General features: G+C 56.6%; 2 protein-coding genes across 11 annotated transcripts in view; one reads left to right on the forward strand and one right to left on the reverse strand.

Moving 5' to 3' along the window:
- Positions 1 to 1,850: 1,850 nt before the first annotated feature.
- Positions 1,851 to 10,974, reverse strand: LOC132333595 (creatine kinase U-type, mitochondrial). Its single transcript, XM_059858879.1, has 9 exons — positions 10,712 to 10,974; positions 5,434 to 5,632; positions 5,003 to 5,098; positions 4,667 to 4,888; positions 4,100 to 4,185; positions 3,029 to 3,152; positions 2,760 to 2,894; positions 2,303 to 2,428; positions 1,851 to 2,094 (listed from the first exon to the last, which is right to left on the reverse strand). Exons 1-9 carry the CDS (start codon positions 10,858 to 10,860, stop codon positions 1,978 to 1,980), a joined length of 1,254 nt encoding a protein of 417 aa, XP_059714862.1. The 5' UTR covers positions 10,861 to 10,974; the 3' UTR covers positions 1,851 to 1,977.
- A 247-nt stretch (positions 10,975 to 11,221) lies between these two features.
- The window catches only part of PPIP5K1 (diphosphoinositol pentakisphosphate kinase 1), a 43,227-nt gene continuing 30,616 nt past the window's right edge, over positions 11,222 to 23,832 (forward strand). For 2 of the 10 annotated variants that reach the window (XM_059858873.1, XM_059858875.1), the window contains exons 1-14: positions 12,196 to 14,666; positions 15,436 to 15,603; positions 15,887 to 16,061; positions 16,529 to 16,724; positions 16,817 to 16,907; positions 17,906 to 17,991; positions 18,227 to 18,381; positions 19,371 to 19,472; positions 19,753 to 19,914; positions 20,970 to 21,091; positions 21,546 to 21,647; positions 22,355 to 22,441; positions 22,882 to 22,957; positions 23,467 to 23,576. In XM_059858873.1, coding sequence (XP_059714856.1) covers positions 15,915 to 16,061; positions 16,529 to 16,724; positions 16,817 to 16,907; positions 17,906 to 17,991; positions 18,227 to 18,381; positions 19,371 to 19,472; positions 19,753 to 19,914; positions 20,970 to 21,091; positions 21,546 to 21,647; positions 22,355 to 22,441; positions 22,882 to 22,957; positions 23,467 to 23,576 — 1,436 coding nt within the window. In that variant the 5' untranslated portion in view covers positions 12,196 to 14,666; positions 15,436 to 15,603; positions 15,887 to 15,914. Of the gene's footprint in view, positions 11,446 to 11,563; positions 11,703 to 12,192; positions 14,667 to 15,435; positions 15,604 to 15,886; positions 16,062 to 16,528; positions 16,725 to 16,816; positions 16,908 to 17,905; positions 17,992 to 18,226; positions 18,382 to 19,370; positions 19,473 to 19,752; positions 19,915 to 20,969; positions 21,092 to 21,545; positions 21,648 to 22,354; positions 22,442 to 22,881; positions 22,958 to 23,466; positions 23,577 to 23,832 lie in introns of those variants that run through there. The other 8 variants (XM_059858874.1, XM_059858877.1, XM_059858870.1 and 5 more) reach the window with 7 other exon arrangements.

The following is a 23,832-nucleotide window of genomic DNA, read 5'->3' on the forward strand; positions in this document are numbered from 1 at the left end:
GCCCCGGTCCTGCCGGGGCCTGGGGCTGTCCCCGCACAAAACCCCGATTCTCGCCGTCCCAGCGCCACCTCCCTTTGCAGCGCGCCGGGCAGATCAGGTGCGCCTCGGGGGACAAGGCATCAATTGGGGAAACGTTCTCGGTATCCCGTTTCTGCTTCACCATCCGTTTCTCCTTGGAGCCCACGTGCTCCTGCCCTTGCCTTGTCATCAGGTCCCTACCGCTGACCGCTGAGCTTTAGCAACTGCTCCCAGCATCCCCAGAGCTGATGATGGGGGCCAGCCCTCATCAGCTCACCTCCGGCACGGGGGCAGCCGCCCGGGTTGTTTCTGGCATGTTTGTCACCAATATTGATCTGCATCAGCCAGTCGGCCCCGGGGCTGCGGGGACAACCCGCGTGACATCTCCGACTTTATCGTCGCCATTGCGGCAAAGGGCGCGGGCCCGGCCCGCCCCCGGGCAGCGCCCTGCGCCCCGGGGCCGCCAGGGGGCGCTGCCCGCCGCCCCGGCCGCTCCTCCGGCCGGCGTGGGGCGGCGGGGCCGGGCGGTGCCATCGGGGCGCTGCCCGCAGCCCCGGGAGGGTGCGCAGCCCCGGGCGGTGCGCTGCTGCCCGGCTGCCTCCGCCCGTGCCGGGTTCCCGTAATCTATAACGCTCGAGCTCGGCGTGCGGTGGTGGGGCTAGCGCCGGCCTCGGATTATCGCCTAGAACCGAGGCCAGCGACACTCGGTTCCGTCGCGCCGTGGGCGTCCAGCCCCGGCGGGCGGAGCGGGGTGGGCAGGCAGGGAACTTGTCTCGGCGGTCTGTGGGACGGGGGTCTCTGGGGGCGCCAGTGTCGGACGAAGGCTGGGAGCCGTAGCTAATGCGGGAGCGGCGGGGGCTGGAGCCGGGCTCCGGGGCCATACTGCGGGAGTTGCCGGAGCGAGCTCTGCGGGACCTCGTCCATCTCCCTCTAGCTCGCTCCTGAGGCCCACAAGACGCTGGAATGGCTGCTTTCTTTGCCAGCCCGGGGATGCTGCTTCTGCTGGTGCTGCTGGACCCCAGCCCCAGTGAGTGAGCACGGGCCTCCGGGAGCGCAGCCGCCGCGGGGAGATGCGTGCTCGAGGGCCGGTTCTGCTGCCTCAGCTCTAGAGCCGTTCCTCGCTACTGCGCGGGCCCAGGGAACGACTCCCAGGACTGACACCCGCTCCTGGCACTGAGTGGTGCATGTGCTCTGCTCAGCCACCAGTGGCTGGGAGCGGCCAGCCCCCGGCTGGGGGTCAGAGCTATGGCTCAGGGTGAAGACTCCCCTTTGTCCCTGCGTCCTTATCCTTGTAGCAAGCCTGCCACAAACCCCCCGTGGGACATTGAGCAAGGAGCTCTGAGGGAAGGTGTGGATTGCACAGGCAGCGCAATGTTGCTCTTTCCTGCAGCCTGTGCTCCATGACAGCGAGAGTGCTCCTGCCTTCGAGATCCTGGTGCAGGCACTGCCCATCCTGGATAAGCTGGCTGCAGCCCATCCAGGATCCTGAGGAGCTTGGGGTCCACTGGCTGCTGCTCTCCTACTGCCTGGGTGTTCAAGACACATTTCCCAGAGGAGTACTTTCGTTTGCCAGAGGAGACCTTGCAGAGTGTGCTGCTCAGTGTGGGACCTGAGGCCATGCAGTGCTTCCTGGCCCTGCTGCACTGCTCCTGATACCAGCTGGGAGGTGGCCAGGCTGGATGGGATAGGGCAGGGGGTTCAGAGCCCATGTATGGTGATTATGAAGCTGTGTGATGGGGGGGAGATTGAAGTGGTGCCTCTGCAGGAGGACAGGGCTCTGGGAGGTCAGTGGGGTGCTGAGCACTGGGGTAAGAAGAAGCCTGAGCCACGGCTACAGCAGCGCATGTTTATGGGGTCTGACCTGACACATTGTGGGTTACAGGATGCTGCGACATGCTGGGCACAGAGATCGCACAAGCTGAGGGGGCCCTGGGTCCCAGAGCGCTGCCGTGGTCCCGCTCAGTGCCGGAACTGCGGCAGCGGCGAGGGGATGCGGATGTCCTGCCCCTTCTCCAGCCGCCGCTCACAGTCGATCAGGTAGTTCACACCATCGATCACCAGCTGCACCAGTTCCACCTGCACCACGAGCACAGATGTGGTGACTGAGGGACTGTCCTGGGAGCCACACCACTTGGCCACTCCTGCTGCATGGAGGGCAGACACTGCCGCTCCCAGCACCCACATGCTGGCCCCAGCACATGGCCCTGGGGGCTGCATGGGCACTGTGGGCCCCTCATGCAGACACATTCCAGAACCTCCCTCCCCAGCTCTGTCTGGCACCCACCTCTGACTTCCCCAGACGGTCCAGGTTGGAGATGTCAAAGACGCCGCCTTTGGCTGCAGTGTCCACACCGCCCGTCCCACGCTTCTGTAGCCGGAGGTTCTCTAGGATCTTAGGGAAGCGGCTGTCCTGGTGCCCAGAGAAAGTGCCAGTGCTCAGCAGGACCAACAACAAGGGAGTCAGGGCTCTGTAGCCGAATGCTCCCTGTGTGGGTCCCTGCTGCTCACAGGGTCCTGTCAGTGGGTCACCAGCCCTACCCAGAGTCCTGCCCTAAGCAGACCCAGGCTGACACCTGGGACCCAGGCCTCTCTGGCCAGGAATGCAGGCAGGGGCTGGACCCCATGCCTCCTAGGGGAACCTGAGCATGGTCCAGGGCTGGGTCCCATGTTGTCCTGCACCTTCGTGGCTGAGCTCCCCACAGTCCTAGCCTGGCTCACCACAAAACTGGCCATGGTCATACCTTGCTGAGCAGTGGCAGCTTGATGTGGACACCTGCTCGCAGCCCTGTGCCCAGGTTAGAGGGGCAGGTCAGGATGTAACCCAGCCGCTCATTCCACATGAACTCCCAGCCTCGCTCCTGGATTAGCCGCTCCACCTGAGTTAGAGGCACAACCAGTCGTTCAGCCCTGGCCAAGGATCACCCAGCAGAGGGCCAGCCCCACAGGAGCTCTGCCTGCCCCTCTTTGCCTGTTTATGGGGCTGGCACAGCAGAAGCTGTTGGACACTCACCTCCTTTAGACCCCGGCAGAACCGCTCAAAAACGCGCTTCATGTTGCCCCCCTTCTCCATGGAGATGACACGTGTGTGGTCCTCCTCATTGATCCAGATCAAGAAGGTCTTCTGGTGGTTGTGCCTAGGGACAAGGCAGTGTTTGGCCGTGCTGGCAGCTTGCAGAGACCCTCTGCCCAATTGTGCCCCTTCTGCCCCTGCCACCGTGCTACCAGTGCTGCCCTTGGTTCCCATGTGCTGACTGCACCAGGCTGGGCAGCCAGGAGATGCTCCTGGAGATGGCCAGTGCCCATCCACATGTACATGGGCATTCACATGCCCATCCACATGTATCACTGCTGGTGATGGGAGCTGTCTCCAGTGCCTTGGGCACAGGCGGGTGCCAGCATGGTGGTGACCCAGCCTGGACTGGGGACAGGAGCCTGGCTCCTGCACCATGCAGGCAGTGGGAGGGGGTTTGTAGGCATGGAGTGTGCACTGGAGGGCTGGATTAGGTGCAGCTGGAGCTGGGAACCGTATGTGCCCTGGAGATGTTTTCCATGTAAAGGCACAGCGTCAGCGAGGGTGGCATGGGCGGACAAATGTGCTGGCTGTTGCTCTGCGCAAGTGTGGGATGTTGCATGGCTGTGCAAAGATGCTGGGAGGGAGCAGTAAGATGCGACTGTGGCAGGTAGGTTTGGTGTCACACAGAGTTGCAGAAGCTGGGAGGAGTGCTGGGGATTGCCCAGGGAGCAGAAGGCAATGAGAGGTTTTTGGCAGCCTCAGAGTGCAAGGTGCTGCAGGATGGTGAGAGCAGGCAGGATTGACAGCTGGTACTGGCTCCACAGTCCCTCTTGCCAGCACTGTGCTGTGTTTGTGTAGGGAACAGTAGACTGCTGACAGTGATGCACAAGGAGCTCCTAGGTGAGGCCACAGAACCCATGGTGAGCACGGCCCAGGGGCACTGGTGCCATGTGCTAGGGTCTGTGGCGTGGCAGACACGGGAAACGTGGGTGGCAGGGCTGAGATGGATGGAGCAGTATGTCCCCCCCCATTTCTGCCCTGCTGCCCAGTGCCAGGGCAGAACCTCACCAGATCCCTCGGGCGTCAGGCCAGTCGCGAGCCATTCCTGCCGCTGTCAGGAGCGGGGACACCGGCTTGTCAAAGAGGAAGTGGTCCTGGAGGGAGGCAGAGTACATGGGCTCACCCAGGCTGCATGGCTGGAGCCAGGGCACCCTCACTTGTTCCAGTACTCCCTGTTGCACTGGTCCCATCTGCCATGCAGGAGATTCACCACAGCTCTCCCAGGCAGGGCACCCGGGGGCAGGAGCCCTTGCCTTCCTGGCCTGGGAGGCAGAAGGTTGCTGCTACACAGCCCATCCTGTGCCAGGGGATGGTGGGGCACCAGCGGAGTGCAACAAGCCTGCCTTCCTCTGGGCATGGGTAGGGAAATGGAGACAAGAGTCAGAGGTGGCCATGAGCTGCTGGGGCTGAGTTTGGAGAGCTCCTGGCTCATGAGGGCTACCTTGCTAGGGCAGGGCTCCCGGTTGAAGACAGCAGAGCTGTAAAAAGAGGATGCAACCTCCCAGAGAGGCAGTGCCAGGAAGGGTTCCTGTTCTGCATGCACCCGGGGTCTGCTCGGGAGCTGCACTGACTCACGTCAATGAGCTGCTGCTGCTCGGCCTCGGTCATCTCGCTGAGGCGGTAGTAGCGGCCCGCCAGGTCCCCGGTGAGGCCGCTCAGGGCATCCACAGCCACCTTCTCCACCTCTCGTCTCTCGGCACGGGTGCAGGCTGGCGGCAGGCTCAGGCCACGGATGCTGCGCCCGGTCCGGACCCGGGACGAGAGCACATAGCGCTCATCAAACTGGCCAAACTTTATCTGGAACAGAGAGGAGCCACAGGCTGTTCACGGGCAGCCCTGGTGCTCTCAGGGCCCTACCCCAAGGCCCAAGGAAGCACACTCGCGTGCAGCACCACTGTCCGGCTTCTGCACCTTTGTGCAATCCAGGTCTGTGACGTGCTTCATGGTGCGGGGGTTGTATCCATTGTGCCGCTCCTGAATCACAGGGTCAAACAGGTCGGCAAACACCTGGAAGCAAGTGGGACAATGTACAGCAGACCCTGGGCTTCATGAAGCCCTTGCCACAAGCCTGGCAGGGCCACACTGCCAGTGTGGGGGACAGTGTGTCCTGCAGTGCAACAGCAACCCACAGGGCAAGTGGAGCAGGAGGCTGCAGGGCTCCAGCAACAGCTGCTCCAAAAGAGCCCTGTGTCCTGCAGGAGCACATGGAGACTTTCCGGGGGTCTCTCCAGCTGCTCAGGCTGGGCAAGAGGAGGTGGGCAGTAATGACCCAGGCCGCTGGCTGTACCATGGGTACTGGGACTCCTTTGGATGCTGCAGGCAAGGCTCTGGCTGCCACTCACCTCATAAGTCTCCTCATCACCAGCTACAATGCCCACAGTCTTGATGAAGGGATGGCCAGGGTTGTCGACACCAGTCTGGATGCACTGGTCCAAGGTCCAGCCATTTGGAGTAGCCTTGTCACAGAGCCTGGCGTAGATGGCTGGCGTCAGGTTGCTGGCCATGCAGTTGTTGTGCTTCCGCAGGTCGGGGTACTCAGCGCTGTGGGAGGAGACATCACGGAGTTCTTTGGGGCCAGGGGACCCCAGCACTTGTGCCTGTGCTCCACAGAGACTCTTGATGCAGGTATGGGCAGGGGAGCTCAGGGAGGGGTCAAATACTCTGCTTATCTACAGCAACTGGGAGCAGGGAGGCAGTCACAGGCCTTTCAGGGCAAGGGCAGGGAGAGCCCAAGCCCAGGGCTGGCACTGAACCAAGACAAGAGTCCACAATCAAATCTGCACCAGTCCTTAGGGAGCGGCTCCTTATCAAACACACAGCAGGGCCCCAGAGTGGGAGAACCTGCCAGGTGAGCAGTGGGGCCACGTGAGCCCATCCCCACACTGAGCTGCCAGGGCAGCTGGGCTGCAGAGTGGGGGTCCCACTCCCCTTGTCCTCCCTGGGGCTGCCCTGATGCCAGCTCAAGTGGGGCTGCTCCTTGTCTGCTGACACAGTGGGTAGGGGAGGCAGGACATGCAGTCTGCAGGGTCCTGGCTTGCTTGACCCCTGGACCCCTGCACCTCTGCCCCCCGGATGCTGTGGGGCAGGAGATTGGCTGACCCTGATCTGCAGCCCGTGGGAACAGCACAGACCCAGTGCAGTTTATTGTATTAGGGGGATGCTTTCCTCTAATCAGCTTAGAGGGAGGCTGTCTCTTGACCTCATTCCCACTTTAGACAGGCTTTGTACTTGTTCTGCACTTACAGGGAAATGGGCAGGGCTCGCTTGCCTTGGCCAAATCTCTCTCGAGGGTGCCTCCATTCACCTTAGTGGAATGGGACTGGCCCTTGTCAGCCCAGGAGACCACACTGGTGGCTGGAGGGGGCCCTGCATTCCTGGGGACACCCTTCTGAGAGAGGCCTGCTTTGGGGGTGACATAGCTTGGGGTGGGGGTCCATGTGGGAGGAAAGGTGCTTGGGCTAGCACAGGTCTGGTTGTTGGGAGCAAGTCAGACATCAGCACTAGAAGTGAGTCCTGCCCCCCCCGCCATGCTCAGCTCCTGCTCTTGGGCTGAGTGCTCACACCGGGCATTGGTTCTGGCTGCCAGCACCAATCCTGTGCTGCAATGCAGAGCCCTGTGGCTGCCACTGCCTCCTCCCCTGTGTCTGCAGGCCAAGGAATGTGGCCCTTCGCCCACAGCTTGGCTACTGCTCATGGCTTCCTGTGCTGTGCAGAAACAAAGGGAGGTAGGGCTCCGATTGCATCGTGTGGGGAAGCACTAGCACTGCTGCCTGGACCAGCAGAAGGAGGCATTTGCTCCAGACAGGAACTGGTCCCAGGTTGAGGGGGCTGAGGGCTGCTCCCAGCCCACACACAGACCTGTGCCCTGATGAGATGATCCAGCTAAGAGGCTGATGTGGCATGCATGGGACGCAGCCTGCCCTGGCCTCCCTCACTGCTTCTGCCCCTGTCATCTGCTGGCCACTGTCTCCCCAGAGTGACACTTGTAAAAAGCATTTGCTGATCAGAATGGGACACTTGGACAGGTTCCTCCACTGCTCAAGCATGGCCCTGCTGCTGGGCATGCCGAGACCACTTGCTGTGCTTTCTGTGAGACAGAGGATGCCCAGGGGCAGTAGAGGTTCCCAAGGAAAGCCAGCTTACTCCCAGCAGGCAGGAGACTGCTATGGGTCGAAGCATGCTGTCTGCCACAGTTGTCTGCACCTTCCCTGAGGTGTTCAGCATCCAAACCCTGAGACTCCAGGCTCCTGCCTGCAGGTGCTGTGCCTCAGAGCTGACTGAGCACCTGCTTGGAGTGCATCTGCCCCGAACAGGCCCAGACCACAGCCAGCAAACTGGGGCAACCTCTCTTCAGCTTTTCCAGAGCACCTGGACTCGGATGGATGTTGGCAGGAGCAGCTGGGTAATGCTAGGGTGAAGGTCCTGAGCACCTGGGGCTGTGCTCGCCGTGGTGCCACAGAGCCACTGGGGGAGGCTGTGTCCAGGCTGGCACTGGAGGGCTCTGGCAGTGGCACCACAGTCCCACCACATGCTCAGGGTGTCCACGAGTCCTCTGTCATAGTGTCAAGATGATGCTGCACCTGGGCTGCTTTGACCCCTTGGTTTTGGTCCCCGTGGCTGGTTTTAAAATTATGGCCACTTCAGCACCATCTATTTTGTTCCCACAAAAATTTTGTTTTGTGCCACAGCACCAAGTGATATCTTAGAAGTCTTTTCCAACCTCAGCGGTTCCATGATTCCACGGTTCTGTGGTATTGTGGGCTCCTGCCCAGCTGCAGAGGCTGGAAGCGTGGATGCCTGCCAGGAGTGCAGCTCAGCACTGGCACCCACGCTGTCCTGTGCTCACCTCAGCCTATGTCCTGCCCGTGACCTCGGGGTGCAGCTGCCCTCTCTGCCCTTGAGCAAGCAGGTGCCTGACCCCAGAGCAGACCTGCTCAGCAGCCAGCAGGGATTATTACTCCATTGTCTACTGACTGGGCAGTTTCTCCAGAAGTGACAACCACCTGCACCTCCCCACAGCTCTTCACCTCTAGTCTGGCAGCCTCCAGTGCCCTTCCTGGCATCACTGGCCTGAAGTGCCCAGGCAGTCCCAGCCACACATGGCCTCTGGAGAGGGGTGGGGGTGTGGAGTGAGCAGCAGACCCTGTGTCATGGCATGGAACTGTGAGCTGGCAGGCAGCCAAGCACGAGGCTTGATTACGCAGGGAGGAAGGGGCTTGGGCTTGGTCTGGAGAGGCTTTGGCAGGGAGCCCCAACGTGGTGGCCCAAATGTGGGACCATGCCTGTCACAGGACCCCCCTGGCAGAAGGCACAGGGTTCCTATGTCTGCTGGAGGTGGGAGTGCCTGTGCCCTCCCAGCGTGGCCATCCATACCACATGCCTCTGAAAGGAGGCTGTAGAGTGTTGCTCAGACCCCTCAGGGCTGCTGCCAATACCTCTCGGTTTTTAACTTTGAGACTAGAGGGGCAAAATCCTCGGACAAGTCAGCTGTAGAAGAGAGATTGCAGCTCACCCCTAGGGCTCCATCCAGGTTTTTTTCAAGTGTCGGCACTGTCGCAAAACCATTCCCAACTGAACAGAACCCCCCAGGAAGCTCATTTTAGAGCTTCTCAGCCACAGCCTCACCTTGACTTCATCCCCTCCTGACCTAAAGTCTGTGTCTCTGCAGTTGTTCAGAAAGCTGGAAAACATCCCCCTCTTGGGAGCTATAAAATCAATAACATCCGGCCTTTGTAATTCTATGAATCAATTTCTGTCCCCGACTTTCTGTAGCCCAAAGCAGCTTGCCAGAGCCCCAGTGGCAGCTCCTTGCGAGCCCTCCACATGCCCAGGGTTCCCAGTCTGCAATGCAGCACAGCAACACTCCGCTCTGACTGTCGGCATTTGGTGCAGGGATGGCAGCAGCTGCTGGTGTTCAGAGCAGCAACGTGCTGCCTCCTTCCCACCCTGCTCCTTCCCTGTGCACAGTCTCTGCTGGCATTGGGATGGGCAGGAAAACTCAGTCCTCGTTTTCCTGGCCTGCCTCTAGGATGTGCTAAGCCAAGCAGCTGTTGCCAGCATAAGGACTGGCTGGTGGCCACCACATCCCTCTCCCCTTCAGGCCGTCGCCCCGCTCCCACTCCGCCTAGCTCTTGCGAGACACAGGTAGTTACTGTGTCCAGCCCTGTCTGGCGCCTGCTGCTCTATGGTCCTCAGGGCCGGCAGCACAAACATTGGGCAGGACCAGCCTCTTCTCCACCCCACTTGCCATGGCAAGCCATGGTGAGTGGAACCATGGGAATGTGAGGCACTTGGCCCTCCTGGGCTTCCCGGGGCAACAAAGAGCCGTTTGGAGGGGAGTGACGTGAAAGCTTCTGGTCTAGAGCTTGAACCTTAGCATTGTGCTGCAGCCGTGACACTTATCTGGCTTAAGGGATCAGGCGCTGGGTGTGCAAATAGGGCCAGGACTCTTGCAGAGCCAGCATTACCTCAAAAGCACCCCTAAGCCAGCCTGTGGCCATGTATGCGCCCACTTGGCCCAGCTCAGCCCTGTGCCCACCTCCCAGAAGTCCTGACTGCATGTCTCATTGTCATCCAAAACCCACCCATGGGGCTGTTTGCTCAGCATCCACAGGCCCCCTCCAGCTCTCCCTTTAAAAACTGGCCCAGAGAGGGAAGAGCCAGGACCTGCCAGCAAAGCTTTTCTTTTCAATAGAGGAGTCCCTGTCCCAAAGGGAGGCACGTGGGAAGGCTGGTACAGCCAGATGAGGTCGGGCCAGGGGCTGCTCTGACACCAGCTCCCACAGTTAGAGATCCTCGGTGTTCTGCCAGCAGGACGAAATGGACCCTTTGCTCCATCCTGTTCCTACCAGGACATTGGCAAAGTCTCCCTGCATTCTTTCGGGCCGAGCCGGGGGTATGTCCCCACCGGCACTGGCGGTGCCAGCACTGCTGTCTCATAATCTCTGCCCTCCCGGTCATCCCGGGGAGTCCCCCGGGACCCCAATCCTACTATCAAGCATTATCAAGCATTTGTCCCCTCCCGCTCTCGCATGTCCCCCGCTGCAGCGGCTTGTCCTGGTACTCTGGGACCACCCAGGGCAGCTGGCAGCTCCGGGCTCCCTGCCCGGACCGCAGCGCCCAGAGCCAACCCCCGGACACGGGAATGTGCCCGGGCGGCCCCCGCAGCCCTCACAGCCCCTGCCAGCGCGGGTCCCGTGAAGGGGGCCCGCGGCAACCCCGACGAACCGCGGAGAGCCGGGACCCGTGCTCTCTGGTCCCCGCGGGACCGCATCCGGGCCGCGGCTGTGCCGATGTCCTTGTGCGCGGGGACGGCGGAGCCGGTGCCCAGCAGCCCGAGGCGGGGCGGATCCATCCCACACGACTGAGCCCCTGCGGCCGCTCCGTCCCCCTCCCGGCCCGGGGCCCCGGGGCCGGACGGGCTTAGTTCAGGGCCTCTCGGTCCTTCCCGCCATGGACGAGCAGCGTCCATCGCGCCGTCCCCACCAGCTGCTCCGGGACCCGCCGCCCAGACTCGAGCCGGGGGTCAGCCGCCGCGCCCGCCCGCGGTGCCGGTGCCGCAGGGATCGTTCCCCGCCCGCCGCCCCCTGCCCGTGCGCCCTCGCCGCCCGCGCGCATTACCTGGGCGGGTATCGCCGACGCTGACGGTCGCCCGCGCTGACCGAGTCCCGGGCGAGTAGGAAGCCGGCGGCGAGAGAGCCGGCGCCCACCATGGCGAGGAGGCCGGCGGAGCGGCGAGCGGAGAGAGCGCGGGCGAAGGTGCTGGCCATGTCGGAGCGGCGGAGCAAGCGCGCCGGGGCGGACAGCGGACGTGAGGGGAATCGGAACGGGAATGGGAATGGGAACGGGAACGGCGGCGGGGCGCGCGGGGGCGGGGAGCCGGCGGGGCACGGGGGGGCCAGGCGGCACCGCCACCTGCTTGGCTGCCCCGCCCCGCCCCGCCCCGCCGAGGCTGCCGCCGCTTTCAGCACCGCTCGCCGGACAGCGCCGGAGGGGCGGCTACGCCGAGACGGGCCGGCTCCGCACCGGGACCCACACCTGGGAGCCCCTCGCCGCGCCCTGGGGCGGGCGGGTGGGCGCGGCCGGGTCAAAGTTCGTCCGCCTAAAGCCCGGAGCGGCGACCGCGGCTCCTCGACGGAATGCGGCCGGCGATGGGTCGCGGGGTCGGGGGCCTGTTCTCGGCGGTCACCAGCCCTCCCGCAGTGCCCGCCACACCGACGGGGCCGCAACCGCAGGCCAGGAAGTGCGCTGCGTTCGCTACCGCAGAACCCCGAGGGACGGGAGCTGCTGGCGCAGAGCTGCGCTGCTCTGGGACACGGGAAGCGGCCGCCCGGTAGAACCGCGCGCCCAGCCCGGTACGGCCGCTGCGGCCGCGTGTCCCGCCCGGTGCAGGCGCGCCCCCGCCGTTACAGCACGGGCCCGGCGCGGGGCCCGCGCCCACGTGCGCCTGACCGCGCGGCAGCTCCCGCCGCCGCCAGGGGCCGCCATGCCGTGCCCGCTCGCGTCCCGGCCGGCCCGCCTCCTCCACGCCGATTGGCTGCCTATGGCCGTCAGCAGACGGTGATTGGCCGGCGGCAGCGCCCGCAGCGCAGGGTGCGCTCGGAGGCCGCAGGTGAGCGGAGCGAAATGGCGGCGCCTGGCGTGGCGCCCCCTGCTGCCGCCGGGGGGGCAGGGGCGGCCGAGGGGCCGGGGCCAGGGCCGGGGCCGGGTCGGGAAGCGAAGAGAAGCAAAGCGCAAGGCGGGGAGGGGTAGGGCGGCCGATCGCGCCGCTGTTGGGCCCTATTTGTCGGCGGCTGTCGGGGAGCGCCAGGTGGGCGGCAGCGGCGGCGCCACGGCGAGGCGCGGCCCGGTCCCGTGCCGCCCCCGCGGCTTGCCGCCGCCGCTCGCCTGTGCCCGCCGGGCCCGGGGTCCGGCCTCCCGCGGCGCGGCAGCTCCGCCCGACTCGGGCGCAGCGGCGGGCGAGGCTCGTCCAGGCCGCTCGGGGCCTGTGCTCGCCGGCGCGGTGCCGGTGCCTGCCCGCTCTCCGGGCAGCGGCGGCTCGCCCTTTGCGCGGCTGCTTGAGGTCGCGCAGCTCTCCCGGCCCGATGCTGGCCCCGCCTGTGCCTCTGCCCCCCTCTCCCGAGCCTGGCGGCCCGGTGTTTGCGAAGCCGCCACGGTGTGCGTGGGGTAGAGCGGCGGCGGCGGCCCCCCGCAGAAAATCCTCAGTGACAGCGGCCGTGTCGGAGGAGTTGCCGGTGCTGAGGAGTTTCACGCTTTACAGGTCCCACGAGTCTGATAATTCGTTATGAGCAGTGTCAGACACGGACGGGTCTCGCCGTGCGCGACACGCACCGCTCGGTGTGCGGTAAACCGAGGGGCTGCCCCCGTGCTCCCTCCGCTCCGCCCTCCGCGCTCGCCGTGACTTCATCTTCCTGGCTGTGAGCGCCTTGAACGCCTGTAGTACCAAATCAGAGGGATTTCCCTGATTCACCGTGTCCAAATAGTTTTAATTATTAATCCTAGAATAGGTGATGGTTCTGTTCTGAAGCAATTAAGTGCCCATGAGAGGAGCACAACTTTCACCATTTTAAAGTATGGAATTAACCTTAATGCAAACAGCCCTTGTAACAGTGGAAGTAACTCCGTGTGTCACTGGTCATGCAGAGGTGTGTTAGTGGTCATGCATGCAAAGGTACTTCACTGCTCAGGGCCTAAGCTTTCAGGTTGTTTTTTTTTTTGGAGTGTTGGTTGGTTGTAGGGCGATCAGTGGTTTCAGATAGTCCTACAAGACATTGTCAGCGTAAGAGTTTTAAAATGCCAGCTATGTGTATTTTTAGAAGTCATGATCCTGCATGTACTTGACCTGGCTTGGCTAGGCTGTGGGTCTCTAAGTTGGATCACGCTTGCAGGCTTTTTGCTTGCTGGGGTAATCCCAAATTCCTGCCGCTGGCAATGTGATAAGCCATGTTCCTGTCCATCAGCCCAGCACTACAGGGACTGCACCTGCATCTGCGCCTCTTGCTTAAAAAAATGAAACAAAACCCTGACATGCAAGTTCACTCTTTGATTGGTTAATGCCACACTGAGTACAAACTAATTACAAGACCTAATCACATCTTCTCGCCTTAAATGTCTGGTACCTCAGAAGCAGGGCACGAAGAATTTCTTTACTTTGTGAGCACCCTTTTCTGAACAGCACCTGAATGATCTGCTGGGGAGCCGGAAAACAATTTCCTATATAGTTTCTTATCTCTAGTACAGGGCAGTTTAGGGAGCTGAAACAGTCCCAGGCCATCAGAGGCAAGGTCTGTGGCTCCATTTAGGGTTGTGTGTCAGCAGATTTGGATTGCTAAATGGGTAATTTCGGTAACCTTTGGTATGACTGTGCAGCAGATTGCAGCTGCCCTTGGAAGTGCAGCAGGAAAGTCTTCAGGTGTAGTGGCTGGCATGTACTTCCTCCTCTATCTGTGACAGGACTACCAAGCCTGAATATTCTGACTCAAAGCCAGAATCATCTTTACCTTTTGTGTGCGTGTGCCAGAGCTGCATTAGTCCTCTTGTCTCCCTTGGGTGACACAGTCAGCAGCATTAACTCAACACTGAATTTTCTTGCTGTGGTCAGTGAGAGGTGAGGCCCACAGCGCTCTCAGCAACTGCGAACTGGGTGAAATTTGTGACTTCCATGAGCAGTTAGCTCGGCAGTCAGCAGGGACAGAACCATCAGCATGCTGTGGTTGGTGTGAAAAGTGTGGGCTGTGTGCTGTAAGGGCTCCATGATGGCATTGCCACCCTGCTGGCATGTGAGCCCCGTGCCAGTTCCAACACTAGGGCTGGCTCAGGTGTGGTGGGCAAACTTCCTGTCACTGTCCTTAGATACCAGAATAGAACTCCACTTGCCTGTGTCCATTTAAGAGCAACAGTCTGAGTTTTTAATGCCTTAGTTATGCCTGTAGCTAAAAGTTCTGTTCATCAAAAGTCTGTAGTTGCTTGGTATAAGTCTGTGGTAAGGGATCTGTTTTTAAGAAAAACTAGAAGAAGGTTCCTGTTAATGCTTCCCCCACACCTGAAATCATGAGGCTTTCCTTATTAACATCATGGGCACACCTGTGCTATCAGTGGCTGTCAGCTTCAGTGAGCTCTGAATTTTTACCTGATGTGAGTATGATGTATCATGGCCTTAAAACAGAGCTACAGAGCAAGGAAGAGGCTTTGTCTCTGGGATAGGAGGAGGAATATAGAGAAGTTGTTGCTTTCTGAGTTCTTGGGGCAAAGGTTTTCCTGCTGCTTATCTGGTTTTTTTTCCAGGAGGGAGGGGAGAGTAAGGGATTGGAGAAAATAACTCTCCTCCTCCTTTTGCTTGGTTTGCTTCACTTCATTAAATCATCAGCCTTCAAGCTGATAGTATACCTGCTAAGGGTTCATTCTGCGCTGGTGTGCTGAGGCAGCAGGACACAGGCATGAAAATGGTTGCTGAGTAGGTTGGGAATGCTACTTTTGTTCTCCTCTGGAGATAGCAGGGCTATGTGGAGTGCACAGTAAATACCTCTACAGCCTGGTCTGCCAGCCCTGTTCCCCCCACTGGCCGCGAGCACTGATGGTGAGTATCAGTGCTGACCGAGGCGTTTCAGTGCCAGATGTGTGCTGTGCTTTGAGGGCAGCAGCAGCGCTGGGCTGGGTGCATGGGACTGAGATGGAGAGATCATCCTTGGTGTGGTATGTACAAAGTCCAGGCTTGCTGTGTCCCCTCCTGTGGTTTCTGTTGGGTCCATGTCTGCCCCCGCAGTAGATCCTTACACAGCAGGAATGCTTTTGGCTGCTTTATTACAAGGACAAGCACAGTAAAGGACGCCTGCTGGACGCTGGGTGGAGCTTAGGCCAACTGTGAGCAGCTGTGTCCTTGGCACCTACAGGTCAGTTGAATGGTGTGTTCGGACTCTGGCTCCTCTGAAGCAGGCCGTGCTGCTCTTGTAGGTGACACTGGAGGACATGATCCTTTCCTGGCATTTCTAACTCATCGCATATGTTCACCAGCTGGTCAAAGGAGGTGGTTGCTCCACTCTGCACTGGTCACAGCACTAAGCCTGTCTTAGTCCAAGAAGCCTGTGGACAATGCTCTCAGACACATGGTGGGGTTTTTGGAATGTCTGTACAGGGCCAGGAGCTGGACTCAGTCTTGATGGATCCCTTCCAACTTGGTGTATTCTGTGATTCTATGCCAGCTTGCAAACCCAGACATCCTGACCTGCAACCCAAAATGTTGCTGATGCTCCCTCTGTGTCCACTTTCCCTGCCATAGAGTTTTCTCTTGTTTTTCCTCCTTCCTGCAAACTCCTGTACCTCTCAAACTGTTCTCTCTGTTACTGTAGGTCTTCTTCAGCTGAAAGGATGAAAATTGGCAATTGGAAAATCACTGTCACTGACCTGAGCTTTATCCTGACTTCTGGAGTCCCAGTTGATGTTGTTTGGCATATGAGTCTGCAAGAGTGTCGCCTGTCCCTGTCCATGATTTAGGCAGCGGTTGGACATGCATCACTGTAAGGGTTACATTATTTCAGTGCTGGTGGTGACACTTTGCCAGTGCAAGGGGGTTAATTGCAAAATGGAGCTGCTTATCTAAAATGATCCAGAATTCCGGATCCCCTCCTACCCTGAGAGCCTTTTCTTGTTCCCTGTTTTTGTGCTGGGCAGCACTGTCCCTGGGTTCCCTCGTGCTGGGCCAGTCCCTGCCCTCCCCACCCTCGTTTGCTTCCATCATGCAGCTGGCCCTGGGATTGCCCTGCATCTGACCTCTCTCCCTTTTGCACACTGTCATTCCAGAGCGGGATGGTCGGCCACCAAAGCTGCAATGTCGTCCCTGACGACCTCCTGTGAGGGAGAGAACTCTGCTCCCAGGTTTGTTGTTGGTTCCAGAGATGATGAGACAGAATTTCTGGGATCAAACATGAAGACAGACGAAACTGATTTCTTTGAAGATGATGAAGAGGAGGAGTCGGTAAGGAGGTCCCAGCATTCTGGGCTGGAGCACCTCTGTGGGATCCCTGGGTCTCAGCCAGGTTTTGCATGGTTACTGCTGGGGCTGCAGGTAGTTGGGACTGCAGGGGACACAGCAGTGGCATTTATGACAGGAAACATTACGTCATGTGGCACACTCACTGCCTCAGGAAATCCAGCTTTTTTGCTTGCAGATCTGATTTGGGAAAACTGGTGGATTTCTTTGTTCTAGAGACTTAACCAGACACTCCTGTAAGTCTTTCTGTTTCACTAGGGAAATTTTTGGGGAAAACTCTGGCACCTGTGAAAAGAGCAAAGGTGTCTCTGCAGAGAGGAAACATTCATTTTTTCTATAACCTCTAGGAAGAGGATGCAGAAAAAATGATCTCTAGCTCCTGACTGCTTTTGGCTCCTATTCAGTGTTGTATTAAATGCTGCTAAACTGATCACTGTCTTCCCCTCTGTCAGCCTCCAGAACGGCAGATTGTGGTGGGAATCTGTGCCATGACCAAAAAGTCCAAGTCAAAGCCCATGACACAGATTCTGGAACGTCTGTGCAAGTTTGAGTACATCACAGTGGTGATCATGGGGGAAGACGTTATTCTGAACGAACCGGTGGAAAACTGGCCCTCTTGTGACTGCCTGATATCCTTCCACTCCAAAGGTAGCACATCTCTAGCAGTCCTTAGCCTGCTTGAGCTGTGGGCAAGGCAGTTTCCTTTCAGCCTTCTCCTCTGTCCTCTCCCTGTATTTCAGGATTCCCCCTGGATAAGGCAGTTGCTTATGCCAAGCTGTGCAAGCCATTTCTGATCAATGACCTTGATATGCAGTATTACATCCAGGACAGGTGGGTGTCTGTACAGAGCCACTAAAGCCCCTTCCCTCTTCCTCTGAGTCTTCTCAGCATGCTGTGGAATCTTAATTTTTCTGGTCACAAAGGAGTGAGATGAGGAGGAAGGGGACCTTAGCAGGGGCTTTTTGGGGTTTCTCCAAAGCATGGAGGGGAATGGCTTTGAGGGTAAAACCATTGAGACCATGTAAAATCATGCTTTGTTTTCTGGTGTAAGTGTCTTGTGAGGAGTGGCTGGGCTGTAGGGAGTGGAAGAGTTCTCACAGAACAAGGCTGCCACGACTAAAGCAAAAAGACTAGTCTCTAAGCAGGAGAGGCGAATGGTGAGATGGGGCTCTGGGTCAGAAATTGGGAGCAAGGCTGGGTCAGAATCTGTGGTACCTGTGTTGGTCAGAGATGTGAGGTTTCTCAGTCGTCTGTTGGTAGAGGCCACCAGCAGCTGTGTACGTGGGCCCCTATACCCAGGCTACTTTGGCTGTGTGTGAGTAGAGCTCCTAACAGATCCTAAACCTCCTGCCCTGTCTTTGGGGTGGTGAGCAGTGTTATGTGGGTGCTGGCAGGCATCCCAAGGTGTAACTAGTGAAAGAACTGAGGTTTGCCCCTTGGCACAAGATGAAAGAAGGCTCCTGCCACTTCTGCCAGGCCTGGGCACTGGACAGCTTGGCGTGACAGGGCACTCTGCAAGAGGGTGGGTCTGGGCAGGTGGTGGGTACTGGGTGTGCTGCTGTGCTTTGGGCACATGCTAATAACTGAGCTTTCATGTTAGGCCAGGTAGAGATTTACTCTGAGGCATCTGTCTCCAGAACAGGACTGCAGCAAACCCTATAGCCTGAAAGACTCGGCCAGAGAGCATATGCTGAGAAGTAGCTGCAGTCTGCCTTGATGCTTTTTTGTGTTCATCTGACTGTGTTCTTCATCTGTGGCAGTGATGTCTTTCCCTTGGTGTGTACTGGGGACCTTCTAAACTCTTCTGACACTGCTTCTGTCCTCTACAGGCGTGAAGTGTATCGGATCCTTCAAGAAGAGGGAATAGACCTGCCCCGCTATGCTGTGCTCAATCGAGATCCTGACAGACCAGAAGGTCAGTGTCCAGCTTCTACTGAAAGCCATTCCCCAGGCTCTGCTATTTAAGATAGTCTACAGAGGCCAGATACTGGCAGTCACCTCAAAGAGGCCTGACTCATAAGTCTCTCAGGTTTTTTTCCTGGGCGAAGGTCCCAGCAGCAAAACCGACTGATGGGCCTGGAAGGGGCTGTGGCTCTGCACTAGGACTGTGTCACCTTTCCTGATGTGCTGCTGCTGTGCTCTGTCTTCAGAGTGCAACTTGGTGGAAGGAGAAGACCATGTGGAGGTAAACGGAGCTGTGTTCCCAAAGCCATTTGTAGAGAAGCCAGTCAGTGCTGAAGACCACAATGTGTATATTTACTACCCGACATCAGCAGGTGGGGGCAGCCAGCGGCTCTTCCGTAAGGTGAGGAGGGGTCTCCAGAGCTGGGGTTGGAACCAACAGATCTGGGACTCATGTGGCTTCAGGAAAGAGTGTTGAGGCAGGTGAAGGGGAAAGGAAGGTTTTGTGTTGGGGAAGTTTAGACCTTCTTAGAATTTTTAGTTCAAGTGCATCTACCTGGGAACCACAGAAGGACGTATTTTAGTGGTAGTGCTGACTTCACCTTCCCCATCCTCTTGGTGACCTTTATCCTGTAGTCATGGAGCACTGTGTCCCTTTCTGAATTGCATGCTGATTTTTCCTGGGTTTATCATGATGAATTTTTCAAAAAACCTACATTCCTGTCATTTAACATCATTCTTGCCCTTCCCATTTAGTGTAGCTTGCACACGTGATAAAAGCAGCATTTATTCCTAGATTTCACAGGAAGTCTGCCCTTACTCGTGTCCCCCACTTTTCCAGTGAACAGTTACAGCTGTGATGTGTCTTTTTTCCAATCAGTTACACATCTGGCATGAATAAGCCTAAAATGATTGTTCCCTTAGGTAAGATACAGGTATGCCTCTTGAGGCTGTATACAAAGCCTTACTAAAAATGAAAACAACATCATCCTCGATGTCAATAAAATCAATTATGGTCCTAGAAGGAAATTAAATTGGTTGGACTATTACCTGTCATAATTTATTTTCATTTGCATGTTAGTTAGGCTCCTTACTTTGTAGGTATTTTTTTACTTTTTTTTTTTGTTCCATATCCTTGAAGTGATTGGTGGAGACAAATTGATGGTCTATAATAGCTTTTCTCCTCTTTGAAGCCTGGAAAATGACATACCTGCATTTTGGTGTCTTTTGTCCTCCATAAATAAGTGTGGTGTAACGTCTGAGGGGCCTGAGATGCTAATCCATTAAGTCCGCTGAATTCTCTACACATAGGATGAAACTTCTGCTTTTCTGCTTCCAGCTAAGAAAAGGATCCCCGTGCTCCTCCCTGAGGTGTTTATTCTGTGCTTTCAGATTGGCAGCCGGAGCAGTGTGTACTCCCCAGAGAGCAGTGTGAGGAAGACCGGCTCCTACATTTATGAGGAGTTCATGCCTACGGATGGCACTGATGTAAAGGTAAGGAACAGCCTGGAATGGTGCCTTCCTTTGTCAGACCTGGGGGAGCTGAGGGTTCAGCAGTTCTGCTTAGTCCTACGTAGGCTCTGGAGTGTGTGCTTAAGCTTTGAGGCGCTGACTGCGCGGTTTCAGCCCCAGCGTGGGGAGCGGGTGCTCTGTGCATCACACCAGGAGGAATGTGTGAGACCATCTCATCTTTTCTGTGTCTGCAGCAGAAATACCTTCTGGAAGCTGCAGTTAGTCTTGGTGGCTGTGTCAGGTGTGCTCACTCTCCTTCCAGGTGTACACTGTGGGGCCGGACTATGCCCATGCAGAGGCTCGCAAATCCCCTGCTTTGGATGGCAAGGTGGAACGGGACAGTGAAGGGAAGGAAATTCGTTACCCAGTCATGCTGACTGCCATGGAGAAACTCGTTGCCCGTAAAGTCTGCGTAGCCTTTAAGGTCAGTATTTCTTTACTGTGCAAGCAGGACCCCACAAATGTCTGATATCCGTCAGGGTTGGTGTTAAAACTTGTCATCCTGGCGTGTCTCACACATGGCAATCCTCCATGCCTGATGCCAGTTGTTGGTCCTGCTGGCTGTGGCACTTTGCTGGGCAGAGGTGACTGGGAAGGCAAGAGAGCCTGCAGGAAATGCTCTCTGGGCTGGTTGGTGCCTGCTGTCCCACATTCATCTGAGCATTTAATACTGGATCGTGAGCATACTGCTCTCTATCTGACCTGTGCTCATCCTATCTTGACTATTTCCTGCTTTTGTTTATGTGGAAAATTTGGTCTTATTTTCTTGGTGGTTTTTTTTTCCTTTTTCTTTTTGTGTTTTGGTACTTGTGTTTGGTTCTTCTGTTTGTTTGGGCTTTTTGTTTGTCTGGTTTTGGTTTTTTTTAGTTCTTGGGTTTTTTTAATATGGCTCTAGTGCAAACTGATTTTTTTTTTGCAGTTGGGTAGAGTGAGTAAGAGTCTAGGTATGGTTCCATGACATGTTCAGCAGTGTCAGTGGAGGAAGCCCTGGACTCCTTGTTCCTGCTCCACTGCAACTGGCACCCCATGCAGTTGGGCTGATGCAGATTTGGTCTCTTTTCTACCTTGTAGCCTTTTCCATTTAGTGATGGGTGTCTTTGCCTACAGCACTTCTTGACGATGCTTGTCAGTCTGGTTCAAAATTATTGGATTTGAAAGGAAGAGCAGGATATCCAGGAGCTGCTCTGGGTCTTTAGAGCTCTGGGAAGTCGGGGGTTGGCCCTGATGGCTTCATCTGGGGGATTGTGGTTAGGGCCTTTGGCTCAGCAGTGAGGGGGTAAAGGTCTGACTAATGGCATGTCTTCACACTTGTTCTAGGCTTGTGAGGTGGGCGTGGAGTGGAGGATGGCTGTAGCATCAGCAGGGCTGAAGTGGGCAGTGTTGGCAGGGTCTGTGTATGCCCTGCTGGCAGGGTCGCTGCTGTCCCCCACTGCTTCCTCCTGTGTGTCCAAGTCCCATGTCCTCTGCTTCCTCCTGCAGCAAACCGTGTGTGGGTTCGACCTCCTGCGGGCCAATGGCCACTCCTTTGTTTGTGATGTGAATGGCTTCAGCTTTGTGAAGAACTCCATGAAGTATTATGATGACTGTGCCAAAATCCTTGGGTATGAGCAATCTGAGTTTTGATAAGGTGGTAAGGTAACTCACAGCTAAGTAAAATGAAATGTGGAGTCTTGGTCAGTATGTCAGAGAAGTCTGCAAGTGGTTCATGTCAGTCACTTGCTCAGCAGGTGAAAGCTTGGCTCTTGGAGGAACAGGTTATTTTCAAGCCCTGGAGCACCTGCCTGCATTGGCATTAGCTGTCTTTGTCTACAGCTAGATGTATCTTCCAGGACTTTTCATTGCATGCTGAGCCCAGTTGTGGTATTGGTGATGTGGGGGAAGCTGGTACCCCTTTGGGGTGCCCTAACTAGTCCACAGTGTGATAGGTGTCTCTGCAATAAAAGTGAGGGGAAATTCTGTGGCTCTCTTCACATCTTTCAGCAGGACTGCTAAGGAGGAGGTGGAGAACCAGGAAAATGGATTTTCTTGTGAGTGTTATATTTTGATTTCTTCCAGAAATATAATCATGAGGGAGTTGGCTCCCCAGTTTCATATCCCCTGGTCCATCCCAACAGAGGCAGAAGACATCCCCATTGTCCCCACTACTTCAGGCACCATGTGAGTACCTGCCATCTTCTCAAAAGGATACCAGTGATGACTGTGTGAGGGACAAAGTGTAACAAACCCTGTCCAAGGGCCTGACACCACTAGCAGCATGGCATCCTCCAGCTGCTGTGCTGCTTGCAACTCTGAAATGCCTGTGGAAAGGCTTAGCTATGCACGTGGAACTTGTGACAGGTTACAAGGAGATTAGTTGTAGGTTTGATGAATGCAGATGAGCAGTGACTGAAGAAATTACAGAAACTGCTTACGTGGCTTTCAGAGGTCCAAATTCTTCATCAGGACAGATGCTGTAGCTGGCTGCTACATGGAGAAAGTACATGTTGAGCTACCAGTGAAATAGGTGGAAACACTTGGTTGAAATATTCATAATTACCCATGTGCTTGGCAGCCCCTCATTTGATACCTTTGGCCTTCCTAGTTTTCTAGCACATAAGGCTAAAAGATCAAAGGCAGAAGTTTCTTTGTGATCCTCAGCGTACTTGTACACTGGTATGAAACCACTCAACTTAGTGGTGTCTGCAGAGCTCCGACTCCCTCTGCAGCTGTGGCACTTGTGGCTGCTTTAGCCTGGGAGAAATTCTGCCCCTGCTGAGGAAAGCATGTGTCAGAAGAATGGAACTGAAAGAGCAATGGGAAGCTGCTTCCTGGTGAGTTCTGGAGTGTAAGGGCACATTTGTGCTCTTTATCTCTTGCTTCCCCAGGATGGAGCTTCGCTGTGTTATTGCAGTCATCCGTCACGGAGATCGCACCCCGAAGCAGAAGATGAAGATGGAAGTAAAACATCCCCGGTAAGAGCCAAGGGAAAAAGGTGCTGTGCTCCTGGGAAGGGATGAGAGCCTATTCTCTAAACCAGAAGCAAGAGCAGAGGGCTGAGTGCATAGGAGGCAGTATTTTTCCTGGCCCATCCAAGCCAATGCTTTCTGACCAGTTGAGAGAGCCCCCTTTCCCCACAAGGATCCTGACACCTTCTGTGTGAACACTGGAAGGGAGAGTGAAGGTGTGGTAGGTGCTGAAAAGGGAAGTGCCCCACTAAATGGGAAGCTAGTATCTGCTTACTGGTTGTATTTTGAAAAATACTTGTTTTTTCAGAATTTCTGAAGCTCAGGGAAGAGCCAGCAGCCTGCTGGTTCACCCTGAAGAATAGAGACTGAAGGCACATGTGCGAATGACCCTCCTTGTGTTATTGAAACAGCAGAAAATGGATCAGCATTCTTTTTTGTCTGTTCAGGTTCTTTGAATTATTTGAGAAATATGATGGTTACAAGACAGGGAAGTTGAAGTTGAAGAAACCAGAGCAGCTACAGGTGAGGAAGTGCATTCTGGGGTTACTGCATGGGATGGGCAGGTAATACAGATCCTGGTGCAAGGCAATTCTTTGGGAGGGTGCAAACCTCCAAAAGGGCAACAGTCTGTCACACAGATGCTCTGTGTCTCATTCTGCACCCTGTGCACACTCAGCTGGGTGGCAGCAGGAGAGCAGAACAGAAATTCCTGCTGCCTGATGTGCACACTGTGGGATGGAGATGACCTGATGCTGCTTGCCCACAGGCTGTGGTTGCCTCTGGTGACAGATGGGTCCATGCTAGGGGGTGGGGCATTGGAGATACCTGCTTGGTTCTTGGCAGGGCTGTGGTACAGCATGGAGATGAAGCAAACTGCAGTGTGAAAGTTTGTCCTGCCTGAGCCGTGTCTTATGAAATGACGTGCCTCGGAGGAGTGTCTGCATGAACCTGCTTCTGGGTGAAGCTGTTAGGGGGCCTTGCAGGAGTACGCTGGTGAGTCTGAGGCAGAATTGATCTCTGCTTTCCAACAGGAAGTGCTGGACATTGCACGGCAGCTTGTGGTGGAGCTGGGAACCCACAGTGATTGTGAAATCGAGGAGAGGAAATCCAAACTGGAGCAGCTGAAGAGTGTCTTGGAGATGTAAGCATTCCTATCTTGGAGCACTGTGGGTTTGCCTCAGAGCATGTGATATGGAAACAAGCTGTGCTGCTGATGCCCAGAGACTGGGGTCTCCTCTGTCCCCTGTTAGTAACTGTACATGAAAGGCACCATGTTCCTCACTTTTTCTCCTTGACATCAAAACCCTGCTGATCCTTGTCCCGAGTGTGTCTGGTGTTTGGCTAAACAACTTGAGACAAAACTGAGCTTTCTTTGCTGCAGGAGAGGAACTGGGGTC

This window comes from Haemorhous mexicanus, chromosome 13 (assembly GCF_027477595.1).
Source record: "Haemorhous mexicanus isolate bHaeMex1 chromosome 13, bHaeMex1.pri, whole genome shotgun sequence".
In the NCBI taxonomy this organism is placed as follows: Eukaryota; Metazoa; Chordata; class Aves; order Passeriformes; family Fringillidae; genus Haemorhous; species Haemorhous mexicanus.

Coding starts and splice junctions, on each gene's coding strand:
- LOC132333595 (XM_059858879.1), bottom strand. CDS start 10,860: ATGGCCAGCACCTTCGCCCGCGCTCTCTCCGCTCGCCGCTCCGCCGGC. Junction 4,186..4,666: donor AGCAGCAGCAGCTCATTGAC/GTGAGTCAGTGC, acceptor GCCTCCCTCCAG/GACCACTTCCTCTTTGACAA. Junction 2,895..3,028: donor TCTGCCGGGGTCTAAAGGAG/GTGAGTGTCCAA, acceptor CCTCTAACTCAG/GTGGAGCGGCTAATCCAGGA.